The following is a 22975-nucleotide window of genomic DNA, read 5'->3' as shown; positions in this document are numbered from 1 at the left end:
ATCCCCCGTTTTTCCTTATTTACTTTTCTTTTTTTATCTGGGACCATTGCCCCGTCGAGCTCCCATGACCCGTGGTGTCGCGCGGGCCCTCATTACCTCCGACCCGACCCGCCACGTCCCACTGAAAGAAATCCGACGTGTGGCGTTAACTTTTTGCATGTGCAAGTTTACGAAGCAGAATTAGAGTCAAAAAGATCGGAACCTTTTTTCCCGAGAAATGTAATGCTTTTGTAAAAATTGAATTTTTTTAATCTAGTGTTTTTAAAACAGACCGTACTTTGAATCTTTGAATTCATTTTCCAAAACGGAATGAAATCTTTTGTAATATATCTTTTGGGGATGAAATTTGACAGACCTAACGTTTTTAAGATTCGAGTAAATTTTTTCAGACCTAACGTGTTTTGAGATTCGAATGAAATTTGACAGACATAACGTTTCCAGTTTCGAATGCATTTTCCCCTGAAAGGTCTGAAAAAATTTACTCGAATCTTAAAAACATATTAGGTCCAAAATTTTTTATTCGCATCTTAAAAACATGCCAGGTCTACAATATTTTATTCCAATCTTAAAAACATGTTGGATCAAAAAAGATTCATTCGAATCTTAAAAACGTTAGGTCAGTGAAATTCCATCCAAAAAGATATATTAGGTACGAAAGATTTCATTCGGTTTTGGGAAATGAATTCAAAGAATCAGTGTACTATCTTTTTAAAAAACATTACATTAAAAAAAAAAATCGATTTTTTTTTCTCGGAAAGCATGTTCCGATCTTTTTGACTGAATTCTGTTTCATACAAGTTAAGCTGCGCTACAGGCCTACACTGGTTCGCGCTCCCCCATACGAAAAGAGCAGCGGAGGAAAGAAGGGACCCGTGCACTGGGCCCCGCCCTCGTTGTTCATCGAAAACATCTCACCAAAATGGAGCATTTCTTCGAGTAAAGTCACTAAAGATGATTTGTTCTCTCAATCTGTATGTATATTTTCCGTTATCTCGAGATCATTATCGTTGTCTGAGCCCACTTGCTGTATGGACAGTCTATGGAGGAAGGACAATGTGTTTTCCTGCCTCCATGGACAGTCTGACCATGCATGGAGGTACAAATGGCCAACGGGCGCGAGGCATCGCCGCCCGACTCTACAGTGGTTGGTTTTCATAGGCACGCTCAGACCATGCCATGGCAGACACTAGAACCGATTACGGGTCTAGCTCAGACCATGCTCACACGTAACCTGTATTGCTATTAGGCCCGACGTTTACTCTATCGTCGACATACTGGGTGTGGGCCCTTATGGAACGCCAAATGTACCAAAATATGATGCCACTTTGTAGTAGTAGTTTGTAGTAGTTTGATTGCGTCCTCAATCTATTAGTATCATGTGATGTTGTCAAACCATTGTTGTGAAGTTGTCAATCCATTATGTGGTGTTGTCAATCCGTTATGTAATCTTGTCAACCATTATGTAATGTTATCAATCCATTATGTGAAGTTTTCAATCCATTATGTGAAGTTCTCAATCCATTATGTGTTGTCAATCCATTATGTGATGTTGTCAATCCATTATGTGAAGTTGGCAATCCACTGTGTAATGTTGTCAATCCATTATGTGATGTTGTGAATCCATTATGTGATGTTGTGAATCCATTATGTGATGTTGTGAATCCATTATGTGATGTTGTCAATCCATTATGTAATGTTGTGAATCCATTATGTGATGTGATGTTGTCAATCCATTATGTAATGTTGTCAATCCATGATGTGAAGTTCTCAATCCATTATGTAATGTTGTGAATCCATTATGTGATGTTGTGAACCATTATGGGATGTTGTCAATCCATTATGTAATGTTGTCAATCCATGATGTGATGTTGTCAGTCCATTATTTAATGTTGTCAATCCATTATGTGGCCATGTAAAACACTGGCAGGACGAGCTTTAGCTTCACAAAAACTGAACTAATGATAGGATCACTACCAATGAGACCATCTTATGATGATGCAATCATAAGGAAAAAGCTCACATGTACACAATCAGAGCTGTGCAGAAGCATGGTGCGTGGTAGTCATGTTTATCATTTATTTCTTCTGCTTTACCATTACAGTAATATCCACAAGTAAGACATTCAGCGTCAAAACAGACCCTCCTTCAGTTAAAAACAAAAAATGAGACTGTGAAAATGAATATCTTGGTCCACAAACATGGCACAGGAACATAAGAGATGGCTCGCTGGGCAGGCAACGTCAAACGTCAGATGCAAGTTTTGAAACTCCGGCTCTCTGCACTGGGAAACCTATTGGGCCTGCGGGCAAGTTATGTGTTCAACGGTGTTGGCAAGTGTGGCCATGCAGAAGATTGTCACACAACACTGAAAACTATGAAAACTTGACACAGCCTACACTTTAATTCCAGGAAGCTCAATATGCACATACATGTACATGGGTATCACCCCCAGTGAATTCTCTCTCCATGCTGGTTGCAAAAACCTAGAGTACATCAGTGAGCAGAGCCCTCGTTCATGAAGCTGCAGGTGCTTTACTGCTTTTGAAAGTATAAAAGTAGCCTTGTTGACGCTGATGACAAATCTTATTTACAACAGCAACTTTTTAGGAATAATCCTGAAACCTTTTAAAAATAAAGTCAATTGATTATTCTTTAAACTTTGCTCGCACAGACAGTTTTCCTTGCTATTTTCTTTTAAAGAGAAAATGCCCCTTTGAAACAAGTCTTGAAAAGCAGTCCATTCAATTTAACACCGTAATGTAGAGGCGACATGAATACTTGTAACGACCCTCAATCAACCTGATGGTTTCTTGTCCTTGATTTTGGTTGTTCCTTAAACATTATTTTGTAAACCTGAGGTCATCACTGAAACATGTTGACTGTTAAATAACTGGCTAAAAACACTAACTTCTCTTGGAGTAAATACATACGCAACGGTTAATATGAGAAAAATGTATGATTTATTGAGAGGATTTGGTTGAAATAAATGAAATTAAAATTGAAAATCAGTATTTTAAAATTTGACTGCAGTCCCCGAAATATTGGAACTATTGAGCACCCCGTCTCTGCAACCCCTCTCTGATATTATCTCCTCAACACGGCTATAGATGCAGGACAATCATAGATTTTGCTTGTATAAAATATTTATACTTTGAAATTCGTCTAACATCAAGGTGCAAAATGTTTACTGACGTTTTCCATTAAAATTCTGACAACAGATGTGCCACTCCAAAATCTTTAACTTGGGCTCCATGCTGCTTGTGTGCTGCATGTCTACGTTTTGACTTTGCCCACAGAACCAGAAAACTACCACAACCCATACACAGGGATAGCTCCACATGTGAAATGATGTCATAATGCTTTGACTACACCATGTAATTCACTGACATTTATGGATTCACTTCTTCACATAATGGATTCACTACTTCACATAATTCAACACAGGCTATTTACAGGGAAAGCTCCGCGTGGGGGCATTGAGAACTTCACATAACTTTTGAGAACTTTACATAATGGATTGTCAACTTCACACAATGGTTTGACAATATCACATAATAGATTGAGGACATGATCAAACTACTTTCACAGAGTAACATCATATTTTGGTACATTTTGCATTCCATAGGCCCTGTCCCGATTGATACTATCCCGTATCCATGGTATCCGCTAGATTTTATGAGCTGAAATTGCACCAGTAGGCCTATGTTCACTACTTACGCTGCTAACTGTCCCCAAGTTGTTACAAGTATTTGCGAAAAACTCTTTGGAGGAAAATATGTTGCCTTCAGTTGGTACATGTACGTGTTTTCCCCACTCCGGTGTGTCTGGACAAATTTTCGCCCAACTTGCACCATGCTTTATCTATGCTTGCACAAAACTCACTGCTTTTGCTTGTGATTATAAGGCCAAACAACAAATTAGTTATATTTCCCATTACACTGAAAAATTTAAATTAGGGTGCGGGTTGGGTAAATTTTTTTTTACTCTAAATTGTTATAGCTCAAAAACCGGGGTTGGATGATGATCTTGTTTTTTTTGGGGGGGGCGTATATTTGTAACAGGTACTAGTGTCAGATTAATACTGTACATGTGCACATATGTATCACTATTACATATCAGCACTGTAATTGAGTAGTAAAGCAGCTGGTTGTTGAAATACAAACACACAAGAGCCGTGTATCTCATGCGAAAATATAAAACGATACAATATACAGGATGATGTACACAAAATTAGACTTGGGGCAAGGCACCGTCAGATTTTATATTTTATTGATTTGTTAAATAAAAAGATATAGGGTCCTAGGTTCTGCGTGATTTTTTAGGTTGGGTCTGGTAACTGGAAACACGGGTATTTTTTTTGTTTGGCCAAAATGAATTTACATTACATTACATTGTCTTTTAATTACATGTATATCATTGGATCAGTGTTATTTTCCGACATAACGTTCTCTTTCCTACCCACCTCCCATTTTTACTGGGGGAAATGTATTTTTCCTCTGGCCCTAGGAAGTTTGCGTTTTGCCAACTCCTTCAAAACGGAAGTGACCCTGCAGGGTATACAGCATAATTTCCTTTTGGATTCAACGTTGGTCTTGTTCATGTTGCGAGGACATTTAGACAGTTGCTAATCGTTTGTGTAATACCGGTAGTTATTTCCAAAAGCTAATATTTGTGTTAAGTTATCTGGTGTGAGTTTGAAGTCTACCTACATGTAAAGGTAGCTCATTGAGTACACCCCTCCCAATACCACATGCCATTAAAACATGAGTTCTTGTAGAAGTGAGAATTTGCACTTGTGAACAAAACTACAAAGACCAGTACCTGTATGTGGACCTTATAATTACGTAGATTTGATATCGTATTTACATGTATCGTTGGTACATGTATGATTTTCAACTGGTCAGAATGAGAAATCTTTGGTTTTTCAGTACGTTTATAGAAATTTAAAGTAAGAGAGAAAGAGAACACAGGATGGAAGGGGGCGTTGTGAAATTCACGTACCAGTATTTAGTTAAAATGATAATTCTTGACCAGTGAGTCTGAAGCCAGCCTTAATTTGGTTCTACTTGATTGGCCTTCAGTGATCAACTCACAATATGGCGACAATGAGTGAGGAATGGTTGCGACTGTCTATCTGCATCTGTCTGAATGTATTCTGTGTGCTAGCCGTACCCACTGCCCCAGCACGTAAGCTCACATCATTATTAGACATCGTAAAATGGGCCATTGCTCTTACATTGTGTCCTGTGCACTTGTGAGATTACAACCAACCATGCACCCTAATTGATTTTCTTAAGGACCTGGGTCTTTCAAAGAAGTTACATGAGAACAAAGGTATGGAAAACAAGCACTGCAGCAGGGTTAGCTACCTGACCCCAAGATTTTTTTGTACGTTAAATCATGGAGGAATTCCTCCATGTTACAATATGTGGCAAGTTGATCATTTAACATTAGTGTGACAGAATGGGTGGCATGGTCGATAATCGCAGGCAATCCAATATCCAACTTGAATGCAGGAACTTATCAATTAGAAAAATGCATGGACGGGGTAACGTGGCATCCACAGACACCGATACATGTATATGGATCGATATATGGATCAATCGATAAATTTGGGGTCCAATTCTTTTTGTGTCAGTTGTCATGATATTTGACATGATTTAAATGATAAGTGTGGAACATATTGTTTGATTTCCAAGAGTGAAGAAGTCATGTAAATCTCCTGCCAAACACAATAAGCAAATTAGTTAGAAGTCAATTTCAGTGATATGTTTTTTGTCAGTTACACTGATCAGGGGGAATAGGGCTGCAGAACTGTCACACGTTCGGCCCCTGCATGTTGAAAAGGGGTACAGGAAAGGGGGAGGGGACTGTACAATATTTGATGGGGGCATGTGGGACAACCTCTATTTTAATGTAAAATCGTATCCAAAAGACGACTTGTGAGTATTCACTTCTGTATCATTTCAGTCTCAATGTAATTAGTAATCAAGTTTGTTCCATTTTTTAATGGCCAGATACCTGAGGTACCCGAAACATTGCATGCATGAAACATTTTAGCTTTTCTCTGATCAGATATATCAGATTAGGGGAGGGGAAATTTGTCAGATCTTTGATTTGTGAATCCTTGAAAATATTAAAGTAAATTTCAAGGGTGTGATTTTTCTTTTGAGGTTTCTTCAGTCATTTTGTAAATGAGCATCTGGTGAAGGAAACTTGAATGTGTTTTATCTCTGATTTCATGAGAAATTTTCATTCTGTACCTTTTTGTATCAATTATAGGAAAATATTTTGCAATTTACAAGACTTGGCTCCATTTTTATAAAATTCCCTTATAATTTTAAATTCCTGTAGTGGACATGGATTCCTAATGCTATACGCAAGTTTAATTATTGGCAGATTGGATTGTTTCTTTTTTTTAAAAACTACATGTATCATTTCTTCTCGCTGTTCGTGTGCTTCTGTAGCATTTTCCCTTCGACTGACCCGTGGGCGTTATGACAATAGTGGCCTCGTACAGATGTTTGATGATGGGGAATGGGGATTGCTGTGCATGGAGAGCAATCAGTGGACGCGGCAGGTCGCTTCAGTTATCTGCCGTCAATTAGGCTACCCATCAGCACTGACAGCTACAAACTTTGATGGCACATTACCTGAGAGATATGTAGCATTTTGGGTCTTTGACTTGTCTTGTACGGGCAGCGAGACAAGACTGATGGATTGTTCACGGACGACAGGACAACGCTCTGAATGTGGTGACTACACTTACTTCCCAAGAGTAAAAGCAGCTGTACACTGTCAACTCAATCCAGGTGGGTACATTCTGTGATGTATTCAGGTTGAAGTTCTCACTTTGTGTTAGGCTTTGTTTCCAACGTGATGTTGTGACCTTAGGCAAGTCGCCTCAATCCTTGCCTGCATTCTCTGCATTGAGGTGTAACATGGGTACCTGTGAGGTCAGATAAGGTCACAGAGGTCACAGAGTCAAAGAGGCTCCAGCACCAGTTGAGACATAAACTCAGAAATTCCGTAATGGATGTTAACGCAGCAAATAAACAGAATTTAAATAAATTCTTCTAAGACAGCTCAGTCAAAAAACAAAAGGAATTTCAGTTTAATAGTAAAAGAAATGTCATGTAACAAAAGGGACTCTAGGTATAGGGGAAGAACCATCTGGGATCCGTGACAGTGTTAATGGGGACACATTGTCTATTGTAGTGAAGGTAGTTGGAACAAAAGATCGTATAGCAAGATGGCGAACTTCACCGTGAATACACATAAAACATTGTAATTGCATGGGTGCCATTTGAGCAAGCGATGCGCAGGCGCAATGCACATTAATGCGCAGGCGCTGCGGTTGGCACGTGCACCTGGTGAGCCCACGCCTAAGCATTACCGTAAACTGCACAGGCGTATCACTTGCTCAAATGGCGCCTATGGTAATTACATCTTTTAGGCAGAGTTATCCATCTTGCGCCTTCGGCGCTATACGATCTTTGGTTGGAACACACATCTTGGCAATGTGTTTTACCATGACCTTGTTCACTGAGCAAGGACTGAGAAGGTTGTGATTGACTGCTCAAGACCTGCAGTACTTCTTGAATTATACCATGAATGTTACAGCTCAAAAGACCATTAATTAAAGGAATATCTTGGATTTAACTACTGAATTCTCTTCTGTTTGTGTCTATCTTGCCTAGTGTAGTAAGTCGAGTCGAGTCAAACTAGCCATGAGGCAGGGCTTGTATGCATTTAGAAACGTGTAGTTGAAGTGAGAAAACTTAAGAAAGGAAATTTATTTGCATGCATCTTGGTTTGATTCCCGGAATGATGACGAGTGAGTAATATTTGAGAACAATGATCCTATAAACATGCATAACGCTGAGAAACTTTTATTGCTAAATGACAGTGCAACTTGGGTATATGCATGTGGGCTAAGCAAGCCTAGGTCACAGGCTCGATGGGCAGAAACAATATTGTGTACATCCTGAAGGAAAAAGGAATAAGTGATGTGTAAGAACTGGCAATTAAGACTAATACTGGGAATAACAATATTCTTAACATTAATACATTGATAACTCTGGAATGCTAGTTGACGAAAATTAATATACACGGATAATTAAAGTTATTGATCAGAAAACGCTACAACAGTAAACAAAAACTTGAGCAGTGGGTCTTTAATCTGATTTAATGGAGCAACCAAAGAAGTATAAGCAAATAATGCACCATTAAAGTCTTTGTGCAAAAAAAGTGAACAAAAAGTCACATTTTGTCACAATACTGGCAAGTGAATAGAGTTTTAGTTTTCTAGAGTTCAGACCATGGGAAATTGCAACAGCTGTGTACATGTATCTGTTGAGTTAGAAATACTTCTGTCAGTTACATTGAAAAAAGAATCAAACTCAGGCAAGACATTCCCAGGAATGTAACTCTTGTCATCGTTTACTTTGCCCTTTAAGCATTCTCTCTGCGGCTCACTGGTGGTTTCCATGATAACAGTGGTCTTGTAGAGGTTTACGATGGCAACAAGTGGGGCATCCTTTGCCTGTCCCGGGACCAGTGGAATGAACGGGCAGGGTCTGTGGTTTGTCGGCAGCTAGGATTCCCCAAGGCACTGACAGTGACAAGTTTCCATGGCGACTATTCAAGGGCTTATGTAATAAGCAGGGAGTTGTTGTGTGAAGGAACGGAATCCAGGCTGATTGATTGTTCTTTTGAGTTGTCACAAACATATGGCTGTGACAGTGACCATGTGAAAGCTGCTGGACATGTGATCTGTGTGCCAAAGCAAGGTGAGTCTCAATGACGTCAGTGACATGGTCATTGTCATTGTAGGATTATGATTAACTATTTGCAGTACACCATCTTGATCTTTAAGCCGACATCTCGCTACTGTATAATAATACAAGGTTGTATGATCATACAGTGCTTGAATGAGACCATATCATGAGATTGGTGGGTTACCAATCATGTCATTTACAACAATCTTTCAGGTAATGATCTTTCACATTCATACAGTTGAAAGTATAATCATTTTGTGAATGATTGAGTGTGCCAGGTGGTGTTACACTTACATTGTAATCCATGATGCCAATTTTTATCCATAGTTTTAACTGGGGACGTTCAACAGCCATACCCTTTGAGGTTGCTGGAGGTCGTAGAGGACAACTCAACAAGTACAGGTGTTGTTCAGCTTCAACCCTTTCCTTATCTGTACATCGATCAGGATTGGTCCATCTGCAGTGATGAATCCTGGGATATCCAAGCAGCCAACGTAGTCTGTCAGGAGCTGGGCTTTCATTATGCCATTGAGACAAGTGGAACCGACTACATGGGCACCGGTGATGATTGGAGCGTCTTGGGATCAGTGGAGTGCATTGGCTCAGAGAAGCATCTTCTGGAGTGTAGTCATGTGATCATCAAGAGAAGTCAGTGTAATGGTGGACTGGTTAGAGTCAAGTGTAGCATATCTCCCTCCCCTTACCCAGGTAATGTTGTTAGTTTTCAGCGGCCGTAAAACGTCCAGTGTTTTGATGTGGGACATTCTGTTTTTGACACCAGAGGTGTCAGGGTCCTTAAATTTGTTGCACCTGTGGTTAAGTTTTGTACTTGTTGATGTGCTAGCTGGAAACATATCATAGCACTCAGAAACTATAGTTTGTGTAAAAAATGTTAATACTCAATCCATTTGAATCAGTAAATTTGACCTCTTTTATAAATATCTACATGAATAGGAATGACCTTTAACCCTGATGAATATGATAGAGTTTTCTAGATTGTTCCATGAAGGTGGTCTCCGTGAGGCTTGTGATCAATCTTCTATTTGGTGCGCTGTGATGGCAGGGATTCCGTCATGAAACACCTTTGATTACTTTTGGCTTACTGCCAGACACACACATGTAGTTTGTAGTGTCCTGTGCCACGTGGTACACAGGCATGCTCTACTCACACATACTGGTTCCCCTATCGTTGGACTACATGTGTTGTATCGACGTGGCTACGGTGGTAACTGATTTATTGGGAGTACCCACAAATGCCCCTCAATTTCACTGAATTATCCCCAACAAAATCCAGTTCAAGCATATCTTTTCATGTTCAAGTTGAAAACTAAATTGCTTCTCTGCTTTGAGAGATAATTACATTTTCATAAACCTGCTCAATTTGGATGCCATTCAAACAGGACAAGTTGTTCGCCTTGTTGGATCAGCTAAGCCTTATGAAGGTCTGGTTCAAACCTACTACAATGGTAACTGGTGGAACATCTGTATATCAAGGTCAGGTGTGTGGTACGGTTACCGGTTTATTAACAGAGCCTGCGAATCAATGGGTTATGAATATGGACAGCTACTACCCACCCTACGATTCTCCGAGGAGTACAGGTAAGTTGTAGCCACTGTAGTTTGGCATGTGCCTTGGGCATCGACTAATTGCATTCAAGTTTATTTTGAATACTTCTTCCTGCCTTCACATGTCAGATCCCTATCATCTGCTCAAGATGGTCTGCGCATGACTTGACGCTCTTTACCCAGAGGTTGTTAGGCACCTCTGTAGGCATACGTAGGAATGTGTACATGAACAAGAAAGGAAACTTGACGTTGCGATCTCATTGATTGGGGTGGGGGCAGTGCTTATGGAAACCTGGTATTTCCAGGACTAAATTTGGTAAGGATTTCATTTTCCTTCCACGATTCCATATGATTGGGTCCTTTTTGTTTCCAAGTAAAATCACAGAAGATTCTCTCAGCAGTGAAGTGCTGTGTGACGATTATCTATGCTACATTGAAGAAAAGTACATGCATACGTACTACACAACCTGTGGATATTACGACAAGGCTGCCATTTTTTGTCGGAACTACTCTTCAAGCGAAGATTTTGTCTCAGGTATATTGATATTTAGACCCTGGATGAAAAATAAAAAGTAAAATCACATCTCATATTTTACTCTGTGTTCCTTAACCGTCGGCATTATCTGGAAATGTATCTGCAAGGATTGAGCATTTTTATTTTCTCATTGTGAAACAAATAAAGCCAATCAGATGTTTCAAAGTTATTTAAATGATTATGAGGTCTTTACTTTGACCACAGCTGTACAGAGTGAAATTGGTCCAACACTAAAAGACTTGAAGCAGATCCAAGGAGATATAAAACAGTAAACTAACATGTAATGAAGTTGTTAAAATTTAATTGAAGTTTTAGTGAAATTGTGAGTCACATGTCAGATCTACTTAGTACGTGCTATAAAAGTCAACAAGTAACAGCAAGCAGTAACATTTGTCAGAGCTACTTGTATTTATAGTGCTGCAAGTAGGTGCCAAGGTTCAGTTAGGGTTCAGTTCCGACAAAGTTTGGAATTCTTTTGCCGAACTTTGGTTTGGTTCGGGTTCAGACATATTAATTTTTTGGTACACACATGTACGTCCATGTACATGTACAATGCACATTGAGACATTGAAGAGTTCGCTGTGAAGGTGCCGTACGTATGTAGTACTTCTGGGTATAAAATATGTTAATACAAGCAATGAATCTCCTTTCCATCCCTATCCAGGAGCAACTTTGATTTGAAAATAGTTTTTTCTAAGCTGTTTCCCCAAAGTGTGTTAAGGAGGTAAAAATTCCATAGAAAGTTACCGCTGGAGGTGTGACAGTTTCTGACCGTGCCGACCAAAAGCGGTTGTGTTTGGACTATGCTTGATTTAACAAAATGATCTTAGGATATGTGAAAACAGAAAAAACAGCATGCTGAAATGGAAGTTTCGTCCTTTACAGGATACAAGGTCAAATGAAATTTCAAGTGAATTATGTTTTGGTTGTTTTTGACGAAACAGATTGCAACTACCAAACTATAAAGCTTTCGATGTATTTGAAGATGAACCTTGGTACATGTATCAAGTCATCATTCTTTTCCAGGACGGCGACCATGTGGCCGAAGGAGCAATTTTCCATCAGTCTTTTTCAAACAGATATAATGGCATTTTATTATTAGAGATCTGGCCAACTTCCATTACAATGTATTCACACTACAACTTTGATCAAATATGATGAAATGAAAGGCAAGTCGGGCCACCCTGTGAACCAAACCTTGTTGCGCGCTGGAGCGCTGCACCCACCCACCTGGCAAAATCAGTTTTCCCTCTGGCCTTTTATCGAACATGAGTCTGACTGTGATCAGTATCAAATCAAAATTTGTTCTACATGCGGCCATTTATGACATCATTGGTCTAATATGGAACGTAAGGGTGTGGCTATCAGAGATTGGCAAACATGCATGTATATGCTAAATCTTAATAACCACATACATTAGCACAATTAGGTGTAGTGAGAATTTAGAATTGTTGTGCAGCGGATTGCGGAAATGCCATGCATTGTATTTTTGCGGTTGATCTCACCATTTGAATATTACAACCATCCTGTGATGCAGGGCCATCGTAAGTTTACTGTGCATGTACATTTACAATACATGTGTACACACATATGCCGAGCCCCAGTCTAACTCATCATTATCCATTTTTGTTGTGTTTGCTTTTTTATCACGTTTTCTTGCGTGCATTCCCTATGCTATCAATCCATGCTATACAAAAAGCCAAACATCTGAACCGACCAGTTTGGTTCGGTTCAGTTTGAAAGTGTTTGATGGTTTTTGGTTTGGTTCGGTGGTCCGACTGCAGCACTAGCTATTTAACACTTTCTGTATGCTATGTGAACAAGTTGTGATGTGCATCTTTTTATTTTCATTGACGATAATTAGATGATGGTCTTTTTTTACCTCTTGTAGATGGAGTCAGATTACGACTTACTGACGGTGACGGTTTGGCATCTGGTCGTGTCGAAATTTCCTACTATGATCCTGGCATTGGTTCTGAATGGGTTACACTGTGTGTCCAGTCCGGCTTGGATATGGTGACAGCAACCTTACTTTGTCGTGATTTTGGCTTTGATGGTGCTGTATCAACAGGTATGTAGGAGGAACGGTTGGCTTAGCTGGGTGACAGATTAGGGTGGTCATGTGGGGACTGGGGGAATGAATTGGAAGGTGGAAAAGTTAACGAAAAGGGACTTTGAAAGGACTTGGAGGCGGGGAATCGCTATTGAAAAGAGGAAGATGGGAACTACAGATGGGAAGCATGATAGAGAGTTACTGGACAACAGGTTGGCATAGTGGGTGAAGTGGAATACACATGCAAGTAGACATCTATAGTGAAACAAATGGAAAATGTAGAGTAAAACAAACAGAAATGGTTTGGGAAGGAGCTGTCCAAGGTTCCACCCCTTACCTGCAGACCCCTGATTTGTGGCTTGGATACTAGATCCCTTGTTCTTAGAAAGCACTCCTTTAATCTCAATGAATGCTGTCCATCTTTGTGAACAAAAATGTTATCAGAGGTGACAGTGAAGCTGTTTGCTTTCTAGGTGTGATGCCACTTCGAGGAAGAGCTGCTGAAGAGACTAAAATTGTACAATTCCGTAAGAATTGGTGTAAAGGAGATGAAGAGGGACTGAGAAGATGTAGTACGTTTGAAATCTCTCAAGACTGCACCCATGATACAGATGTCAGTGTCACCTGCAATCCTGTTCCCTATGTACATGTAGATCGTGAAAGCACACGGTCATCAGGTAAGCCTACATGTTTAGAAGGGAAACCTTTAGTTTAATATCTCCTCATGAGAGGCCCTACCCTTTCTACTGTGGCCTAATTCCAATATCTTGGTACATGTAGTTTAATGGATGCTAGACTCACCTGGAAATCTCAGACTTAACGGAAGCATCATACAAACTTCATTTTTATCGGTAGGTTTTTCTGACAATGAGACCAATGATTCCTAAAAAGCGCCCTGGGTAATATAGCTGGTAAGCCTGAAGAAACCTGGGAGGGAAACCCCAGAGGAATATTCTGGGTAAAACCCACAGAATCAGGTACAGTGTAGGGGGCTGAAAACCAAATGCATTTGTAGACCAAGCTGGGACTCGAACCTGGGTCGCAGAGGCAAGGAAAGGCAAGGTAAGGCAAGGAAAGAACCACAACACCACTGTGACTCCCCGTTATGACATTGTTTCCAAAATAAATTGCTTTGTTTAAGGCTTTATGCAGATATTTAGTATCACTTGGAATGACTCCATCTGCCGTCTCCCATGTCCTTCCTATTTTGGAATGAGCCTTCTTTGCTTGGGTCCCTTATGCCTCCACTCATGAAAAAAGCTTGAGCAACTATCTATACTGCTAGCTGCATCAGCAAAGGGGGTGAATGTCATGAGAATATAGACCCCCTCTGGCTGAATTGATTATTTATTTATTTTTTTACCCTGGGTGATCCATTCAGTAAGCCTGCTCACTGATCTCCCATGGATCCCAGCTTACATAATTTAATAAAAAAGGATAAAAATTAGCAAATGTAACCGGACCAGGTTCCTCAAGCTAGGCTGTTTTATTAGCAAACAACCACTTTCGATCTTAGGCAAAATAAAAGGGGTTGGTGGATTGGCTAGAAACAGAAAAAGAGGAAATACATGCAATAAGTAAAATGGAAACTTAAACACAACACACTTAAGAACAGATAACTATGCAGCAGGAACTATATACCCACAAAGAAAACATCATGAACCTGATACAGGCTGTATAAAGATAAACTCAACTCCAAAAACAGAGCGAATATCTAATGAGGCAAAAAGCAGTAGCATATGGTGGAACACAGTCTTGAGCACAGAATGCTATTTAGGTTTTCAATCATCAGTGGTCCCTGGGTAAACCTGTGCAGCGATGCGGCAATGATCGTATATCAATTACTGGAGCAAACTAAAATTGAAACACAACAACTTCAACTCTAAAGCAGCAATATCGATACATAGAGTATGGTGCAATCCTACAGTTCATGGATATACAACAATAGATAAGCTCACTTCCTAAATACCAACAATATACTCAGCCAGATGGCCTAAGGGTTTTTTTTACTCCAGTAGGCTCCAACAAAATAACAACTTCATTGTTTCTACCAGAACCCTTCCACATGTGGCATATGATCAGGGATGATGATAAGCAGAGGCACTGCTCATTGTAACAGTGTTATACACACATTAGACACAGGCCTGTGGCCTCATGATCTGAGCCAATTACTACATAGAATGTTCAGCAAAAAACATGACAAACTTTGAGCATTTCAACCCTAACAAATCTGCAAAATCACACTTAAATGCAATACAGTGAAAACAACAATTCATCTTACACTGGCATCTGAAATGATCAGTAAAAGATTGCAGTTTCAAACCACCACTGGCTCAACCAAGATGGTCCCTTCCGAGTACAAAATTTATATTGGTGACTATCTAATTCTTATACAGAAACTACATTCATGTAACTAAATAATTACTTTAGATTGGTTTACACAGTCAATGGACATTCTTAATAATCACTGGTCACAGAGCAATCAAAACCATTTGAAAGGCAAATGAAATGAGAGAATAACCAAAAGAACCTGTTTTCTAAATGTTTCAGTCAGTTCAATCAGGTTAATCATCTAGTTGATATATCGTGTGATTTATAAGACAAGGAAACAATGACACTCACCAATTGTTCCCAAAATACGGCTTTACGTGTCCAGTTTAGAGGTGTGCAGTACGTGTGTCTACTCCTAACAACAGTCTGTGGGAAAGTGACCTGTTGGTCTTGGGTGCAGGCCCTGGCTAGCTGCGGAATTGCCCCGAGGCATGCAGCCACCAGACCTCACTGCTTCCCATCACTAACTGATTAGGACAAAATTACACCATGGAGAAACAACCAGCCAAATATAATCACCCCCCCCCAAAAGAAAAAATTGCACACAGTTCCACAAAAATTTATTCATAATTGCTCTCCAAAAGAAATTTCATCCTTAGCTCATTGGTCTTAAGGTTTATGCATGTAGCACACTCTGAATCTATTCAGAAGAACTTCCATATTAATTCTGGTCCTTTGAAGTCCTACACATTCTGCCACCTTCCTGCTTCTACTATTAAACTCATCATTTTCCTGGACTACGCAATCAAACATCTTCAATCTGGGACTCTGCAGTGCTTAACTCATGAAACTCTTTGTTAGGCAGTCTCAAGACTCACTTCCACAGACATTACTCATTGTAGTGCTTTTAGTTCATTTTAAATTCACATTTAAATTTTAGGCTTCCCTTTTCATTTTTCTCCCTGGTTATTTGCAGTGTTTTGTCCTTGCTCATTTGTTAACATTTGGAATTATCATTGGAATGAGGTAATTTAAAATGTTGAGTTGTAACTTGGACATGTTATGCCCTGCCAACAAGGTTGAAGGGGTGTACCCCTTAAAAAAATCCTTCTTAGGGCTTTTTGAGAACCTTCATCTCGATATGGTCCTTGAGCGGGACCAAGAGAGGGCATTAAGGCTGCTTTCAAGGTCGGAAGTGAACTTTGCCTGTTCACGAACGACTATCACACATCCCAGTTGCATTGTTACTAACAAAATGAACACTCCAAACCAATATGGCTCTTTTCAGGGTGATGGGATGCTTCAGCTCGAGGTAGATAGAGCCCTCAATAATGTCCGACATATAGCTCATCAACAGAGCTGGCAGTTGTGTAGTCATGTTAACCACTTGTTGCCGGGGAACCCCGTTTTGAGCACCATGGGTTATACGCAGAGCTGGGGTGCCCAAAATGGGACAAAAGAGCTGGACCATGTAACAAAAGACAGTACTCGGGAAAAAAGACCTGCTGCTGGGAACTGCCATCATTTTTTGCCTTGCATGTTTCGAAGGTAATTCGTCTACTGTTTTTAAGCAGTATACCACTGTTTTGGGCATAGCACGCCTGCAGATTAGCACTGCTGACAAAAGTGCTCCAGGGCCCCATTGATGAGCGACACAGCACCGCTGCATGTTAAGCCAGCCCCGTTTGAAAACTTGCCACTCGCATTCACTGAGGACAAAGGAAATTACGCAACACCTCACAATTCTGGGCTCTCTTTACAGGGCGGCAGGCCTTGCTGAAATACTTAGGAGTCAATGAAGGTTGCCTGTCGGCTTAGAGTAGCCACCAAACAGTCATTCGTGTGGGTGTAAACATCCCTTAAAAGAAATGATGAATTTCTGAAAAATTTTGAAAACTTAAAATCTTGAAAATCTCCCGTATGTGTGCACTGCATTTTTAAAAGCACCCAGCAGCAAGTGGTTAACAATGACAAGCATTTGGTATGATCACTGTGCCAGTTTATACATGTATTTATACATGCATGTTGCATTAGTACTACCCATGGAAATTATTGCACAAGAAAGTGGAAGAACATATTTGTACATGGAACTAATCAAGCAAGTTAAGATCATTTGTCTTAAACTTGTAAGTCTTAATATTCAGGTGCCGTTACATAACCTCCCCCCCCAAAAAAAACTTTGGTCAAGCCTCCCCCCCCACCGCAAAAAAATGCAAAAATGAAACAGCAGTAGCGGAAGTTAAAAGGTGACGTTGTGTGAGAAGGCTGAAGTAGAGCTCCCCGCCCCCCAATATTTGCTCTAGAACCTTGCCTGTTAAGTCGATTCCCGGCCCTGTTTATTCATTACAGCTCGATAGGTTAATGCACAACTTGAGTTGTACTAGACAAAAACCCTTAGGACTTGCTTGTGTTTTGACTTGTGATCAAATAACATGTGACTTGACTTGTAACTGGACCAAATGACTTGTGACTTGACTTGGAGTTTCAGAAATTGGCTCGGTACCACCTCTGATGACTCGAGTGGGCACCGTTGTTTTTTCCCATTTTGATAGCGTAATATTGTGACTGATTGTAATGAATGTTAGTTCAAACACTCAGCTGGTGGCACACAATGCAAACATATTTCTATGTGGATTGCAATTTTAAAGACAGTCATGCATGCCTTGTGCAAAGTTAGACAGCATCCAAATTACTTGGCTATCACTAGAAATAACACATAAATCAATTGGAAATGAATGAAGCCTTCTATAGGTGAGTGTGTTGTTTCGACCGATATCTTGTTAGGGTATACTCTAAGTTGACTGTATTGGATACAATATTCTTACAGGCAAATGACAAAGTCACAGTGGACTGTTCATGAATATGCCTCTGCTGTTTCTGATCTCTACGGCATTTTCAGATCCGTGGATTCTACCTACGTTCCTAATCTTGATATTTGTAGTCCTTGCGGTGGTGGTGTGCTGCATCATAACAGTAAAGGTTAATGCAAAATGTTGCCAAGGGGATGATGCTGGGAACCATGCAAACAGCCACGATCCTTATCAGTTGGTTTCTGATGGCACCACTCAACAAACAGGTGAATCAGGTGGAGCAGCAGAGGTTGAAATGTCTGCCACGGCACCCCCCGTCAGCCAGGATGAAGGAGCCAACAAGACTGAACAGGTTCAAGAAACCCAAGTAGTGTAAATATTCAAGAATGAATGGGCAGGCCTCCACCACATTCAGGGGACAGTTTCTTTGGTTAACCACTCCTGCTGGGGATTCTGGATCCGGACACGTATGCTTTATATGCGTGGCTGGGGTCTCCGAACTTGGACAAGGGGAACACGGCCTTGTAACAAAAGACTGCACTCGTAACAAAAGACCAGGTTGCTGGGAATTACCCACATTTTTTCACTCTCAAAAAGTGGAGATAATCCAGCCTTGTTTTGAAACAGTATACCACAGTTTGGGGCGAGCGGATTATCACCGGGGACAAAAGCGCTCCACCACCGCAGCAATGAGCCACACATCACTGCTGCATGATAATCTGGCCCCTATTGAAAAGAGGTCAGCAGCACACTAAGCCAGGTTCGTGAGCCAAAGAAAGTTATATAAAACTGCGCAATCTGGGCTCTTTTTACAAGGCTGCAGGCCTGGCTGAAATACTCAGGCGTCGATAGATTTTGTCTGTCAGGCTAGAGTGGACACCAGACAATCCTTCATGTGTTTGTAAGTGTCCAGTAAATGAAGATCGGAATTTTTAAAGAATTTTGAAAACAGAAAAAATGATAAATATCCCGGCCCAGCATCATCAATATTGATACCTGCCCCGGCAGGAAGTAGTTAAGAAAGTTGTGACCAACTTGAGGGGACAACTTCGGTCCCTATAAAAATTGGTGTAGTGGTGAGTGTTTGGTGCAGGTCCTATAACGGAATAGGGCTTGCTGGATTGGCCTATTAATGGATGATGCCTACTAGTCTCACAACTGCCCCCCATTGTGAAAATTGTTCCACTGCTGTTGCATGTAAGGAATAAGTCTGTGATTGCCAGTGTCAATGAACTCTGGATGACGGAACATTCACAGTCTCTGCAACAAAGGAGTGGAGCAGTCTGCCCTCTGACAATCAGTGTGCCACATCATTTGAGCAATTTAAGAAAAGGCTTAAACCTACCTGTTCCACCAGTAATGATAACGATAATAAATTAAAAGGTAAAGTTAACGTTATCAGAGCATCAATTAAGTCTTTGTAATGAGGGGACTGTTTATCATATGTAAGCGCTGTGATTTAATTACTTAGTTAACCACTCCCTGCCGGGGATCCCGGATCGGGACACGTATGCTTTATAGGCGCTGTTTGTTTTAGATGCTGGTTACTGTACACAGCAGGTGGAGTCAGTGCACAGGAGAGGGAACTGTATTCCTTTTAAAATTGTGTCACTGCCTTTGAGTAAAAGCCAATAGGAACTTGCTACCAGTGTATTTGTGTACATGTATGTACTATGTGTGACATCTAGAGGATGTTACTTGCCTTTGTACACGTGATGTTAGTGTTAGGGGTTAGTGTATGTATCTTGGGTTGAATTGCTTGAAAACCCATTTCTCTCTTCTTTCATTTGGTACCAAACAAGATAGTACTTTGGTTACGCATGACTAAACTGGACAATCTGATTTGATGGCATCAAAATTGGCTATTCAAAGAAAGCCAAGCACCATTTTGTCCGTATCAAATGAAAGACGACTAAATATCCTTTCAGTAAGTAATTCACTTTATCCGAAAATTGTTTCCTTTTCAGATTCCTTGTATAACCTTTATATTTGGAGTAACAGTTGTCCACATGCCGTAGCTTACCTTAAATATATGCATTTACTCATATGTGAAACTTTCTTGGGGTATTGAAATCAAATAATTAAGGGAATAAATAGATGCTTGACCCGTCTTAAATGTCAGTTGAAGACCACCTAAGTACATATTTATTATTCCAAGTTCATGAATAACATTTTTAGGCACGAGTCAAAAGAAGTCTACATGTATATATGATAGATTTCCAAGAATTTTGTTCTGGAATTTCACTTCCATTTTCTAGAGCAGCCAGTACGCCCCCGTCCATAATATGGTATATTCTTTGTGCAAAAGTTGTCCAAAAGAATTGCCATATGTGGACTTGGTAGGCACGTGACGCATTCTGTGTACTGTGTTGTATGCAGACTCTTGGCCAATAGGGATGGATTGAACTGTCTCATATCCAGGTGCCAGGGTAGTATTTTTTATGTAGCGGGCTTCATCAAATGTTAATATATTGCGTGTTGTTGAATAGGAAAACTGAGGTGTTTATGAATAGATTTTAGATGTCAGATTTATTCCATCAGGTATCATTTTGTTTTTATGAATAGATTTTAGATGTCAGATTTATTCCACCAGGTATCATTTTGTTTTTATGAATAGATTTTAGATGTCAGATTTATTCCATCAGGTATCACTTTGTTTTTATGAATAGATTTTAGATGTCAGATTTATTCCATCAGGTATCATTTTGTTTTTATGAATAGATTTTAGATCTTCGATTTATTCCACCAGGTATCATTTTGTTTTTATGAATAGATTTTAGATGTCAGATTTATTCCATCAGGTATCACTTTGTTTTTATGAATAGATTTTAGATGTCAGATTTATTCCATCAGGTATCATTTTGTTTTTATGAATAGATTTTAGATCTTAGATTTATTCCACCAGGTATCATTTTGTTTTTATGAATAGATTTTAGATGTCAGATTTATTCCATCAGGTATCACTTTGTTTTTATGAATAGATTTTAGATCTTAGATTTATTCCACCAGGTATCATTTTGTTTTTATGAATAGATTTTAGATGTCAGATTTATTCCATCAGGTATCACTTTGTTTTTATGAATAGATTTTAGATGTCAGATTTATTCCATCAGGTATCATTTTGTTTTTATGAATAGATTTTAGATGTCAGATTTATTCCACCAGGTATCATTTTGTTTTTATGAATAGATTTTAGATGTCAGATTTATTCCACCAGGTATCATTTTGTTTTTATGAATAGATTTTAGATCTTAGATTTATTCCACCAGGTATCATTTTGTTTTTATGAATAGATTTTAGATGTCAGATTTATTCCATCAGGTATCACTTTGTTTTTATGAATAGATTTTAGATGTCAGATTTATTCCATCAGGTATCATTTTGTTTTTATGAATAGATTTTAGATCTTCGATTTATTCCACCAGGTATCATTTTGTTTTTATGAATAGATTTTAGATCTTCGATTTATTCCACCAGGTATCATTTTGTTTTTATGAATAGATTTTAGATGTCAGATTTATTCCATCAGGTATCACTTTGTTTTTATGAATAGATTTTAGATGTCAGATTTATTCCACCAGGTATCATTTTGTTTTTATGAATAGATTTTAGATGTCAGATTTATTCCATCAGGTATCATTTTGTTTTTCCGTGTGATGAGTATTATAAGTTGAAAGTGAAGCGTTAAGAAGCTTACTTTTGTAGCAAAAAATGTATTCAGTGTACTAAGTGCATGAATTAAGGTAACTTGTGGATATTTGTATGACGTTTTAAACATATTTTTAGACAAAGCATAAATGCAGCATTTATTTTCACCTATTCTTTATTCAGAAAGGGTAAAACCTTGCCAGTTATAAACTCTACTTCCTGGCAGCCTTTGGGGAAAAGACAATAAAGAAATGTTCAGTTTTAGAGATGGGAGGAAACCCCGGACAGATATTCTAGGGGAGCCCATGGAATCAGGTAGGACAATCCACATACCAGTGTCGGTGGGATTCAAAGCCCATGCCACAGAGGTGAAAGGTGAAGAGGGTATCACTACACTTGCCTCACTGCGGCTCATGAAAGAAACATGGAGTTGTGGGCAGTATTTACACTACAAAAAAGCCATCCAGCTTTCCAAAACTAATGAATTGGAACACAAACTATGAAGACAGTATAAAATACATTGCCCTATGACAAACTGTACCCAGCACTGAAATTTAGAAGGATTGAATGTGTTCTCTAGAAAGATGTGTAAAAAGTTTGTTTTCTAATAAATCAATTACCCTGAGAAAATATCAAAGCAATTGATCTCTCATTCTTAAAGAGTCATATTAAGGATTACAAAAAAGAGACAAGGTTGGTCGACGTCACTTCTTTGGGCCCCCAAGATTGACAAATACTCCTATCTTGTTATACACTGTTCACTCATGTTTGATGAACATGTTGCCTTGGACGTAAGCACAAGCCTGCAGCAATGCCTCGGCTGTTCTCTCCCCATCTTCAAACTCTCTCCAGTAATCAAAGATTCTTCCCTCAGCAATCCCGCTTGACTTCCTCTGATAACGCCGCAGTTTCTTCTCTGACACCAGCTGTGTGCGGACATCCACATACCTGGACTCTACGTGCAATAGCTCAATCAGGGGGTAGAGGGAGACCCTGGCCATGTGGACATTTGACTTGAGCCTCTGATGCCATCCTTCACAATCTGCGGGCAACCGGAGGCTCTGACGATAGCAGGACCATGTAGCAGGAGTCCACAGTTTGCTGTCCATCCACGTTGTGGCCATGTAGTCAAATAGCTAGGATATAAGGCAAGAACGAGACATCATCGGCTAACATCCTGGCTTAAACATTTCGCCAACATTCAAATGGATATTTGCCAAAGTGTAGCCACAAAAAATTTATCCCGTTTTACTCATAACATTTTAAGATTTTCTTCAGCACCAAGGAAGTCTCCACTGTACACACACCACAT

The 22975-nt window shown here is 39.6% G+C and overlaps 2 protein-coding genes across 7 annotated transcripts in view; one reads left to right on the top strand and one right to left on the bottom strand.

Annotated features, from left to right (window-relative positions):
- Positions 1-812: 812 nt before the first annotated feature.
- LOC110980081 (scavenger receptor cysteine-rich type 1 protein M130-like) lies at positions 813-22300 on the top strand. Of its 6 annotated transcripts, XR_015425615.1 has the most exons (12): positions 813-971; positions 5082-5187; positions 6468-6812; positions 8460-8792; positions 9108-9488; positions 10181-10379; positions 10721-10881; positions 12773-12952; positions 13408-13611; positions 18105-20868; positions 20921-20972; positions 21181-22300. XR_015425615.1 is itself a non-coding variant. In XM_022236410.2 (10 exons), exons 2-10 carry the CDS (start codon positions 5097-5099, stop codon positions 18389-18391), a joined length of 2181 nt encoding a protein of 726 aa, XP_022092102.2. In that variant the 5' UTR covers positions 813-971; positions 5082-5096; the 3' UTR covers positions 18392-22300. The 6 variants fall into 6 exon arrangements, 3 of the variants coding, with proteins under 3 accessions (XP_022092102.2, XP_022092104.2, XP_022092103.2); XR_015425614.1 differs by having other exon boundaries at positions 20921-22300; XR_015425613.1 differs by having other exon boundaries at positions 18105-21388; positions 21493-22300.
- Positions 21821-22975, bottom strand: part of LOC110980104 (importin-4-like) — a 28701-nt gene continuing 27546 nt past the window's right edge. Inside the window, exon 29 of the mRNA XM_022236447.2 lies at positions 21821-22799. Coding sequence (XP_022092139.2) covers positions 22422-22799 — 378 coding nt within the window. The 3' untranslated portion in view covers positions 21821-22421. The remainder of the gene's footprint in view (positions 22800-22975) is intronic.

This window comes from Acanthaster planci, linkage group LG06 (assembly GCF_054643075.1).
Source record: "Acanthaster planci isolate LZ-2023a linkage group LG06, COTS_SCS, whole genome shotgun sequence".
Lineage (NCBI taxonomy): Eukaryota > Metazoa > Echinodermata > Asteroidea > Valvatida > Acanthasteridae > Acanthaster > Acanthaster planci.
This window is presented reverse-complemented; position numbering and strand designations above follow the sequence as displayed.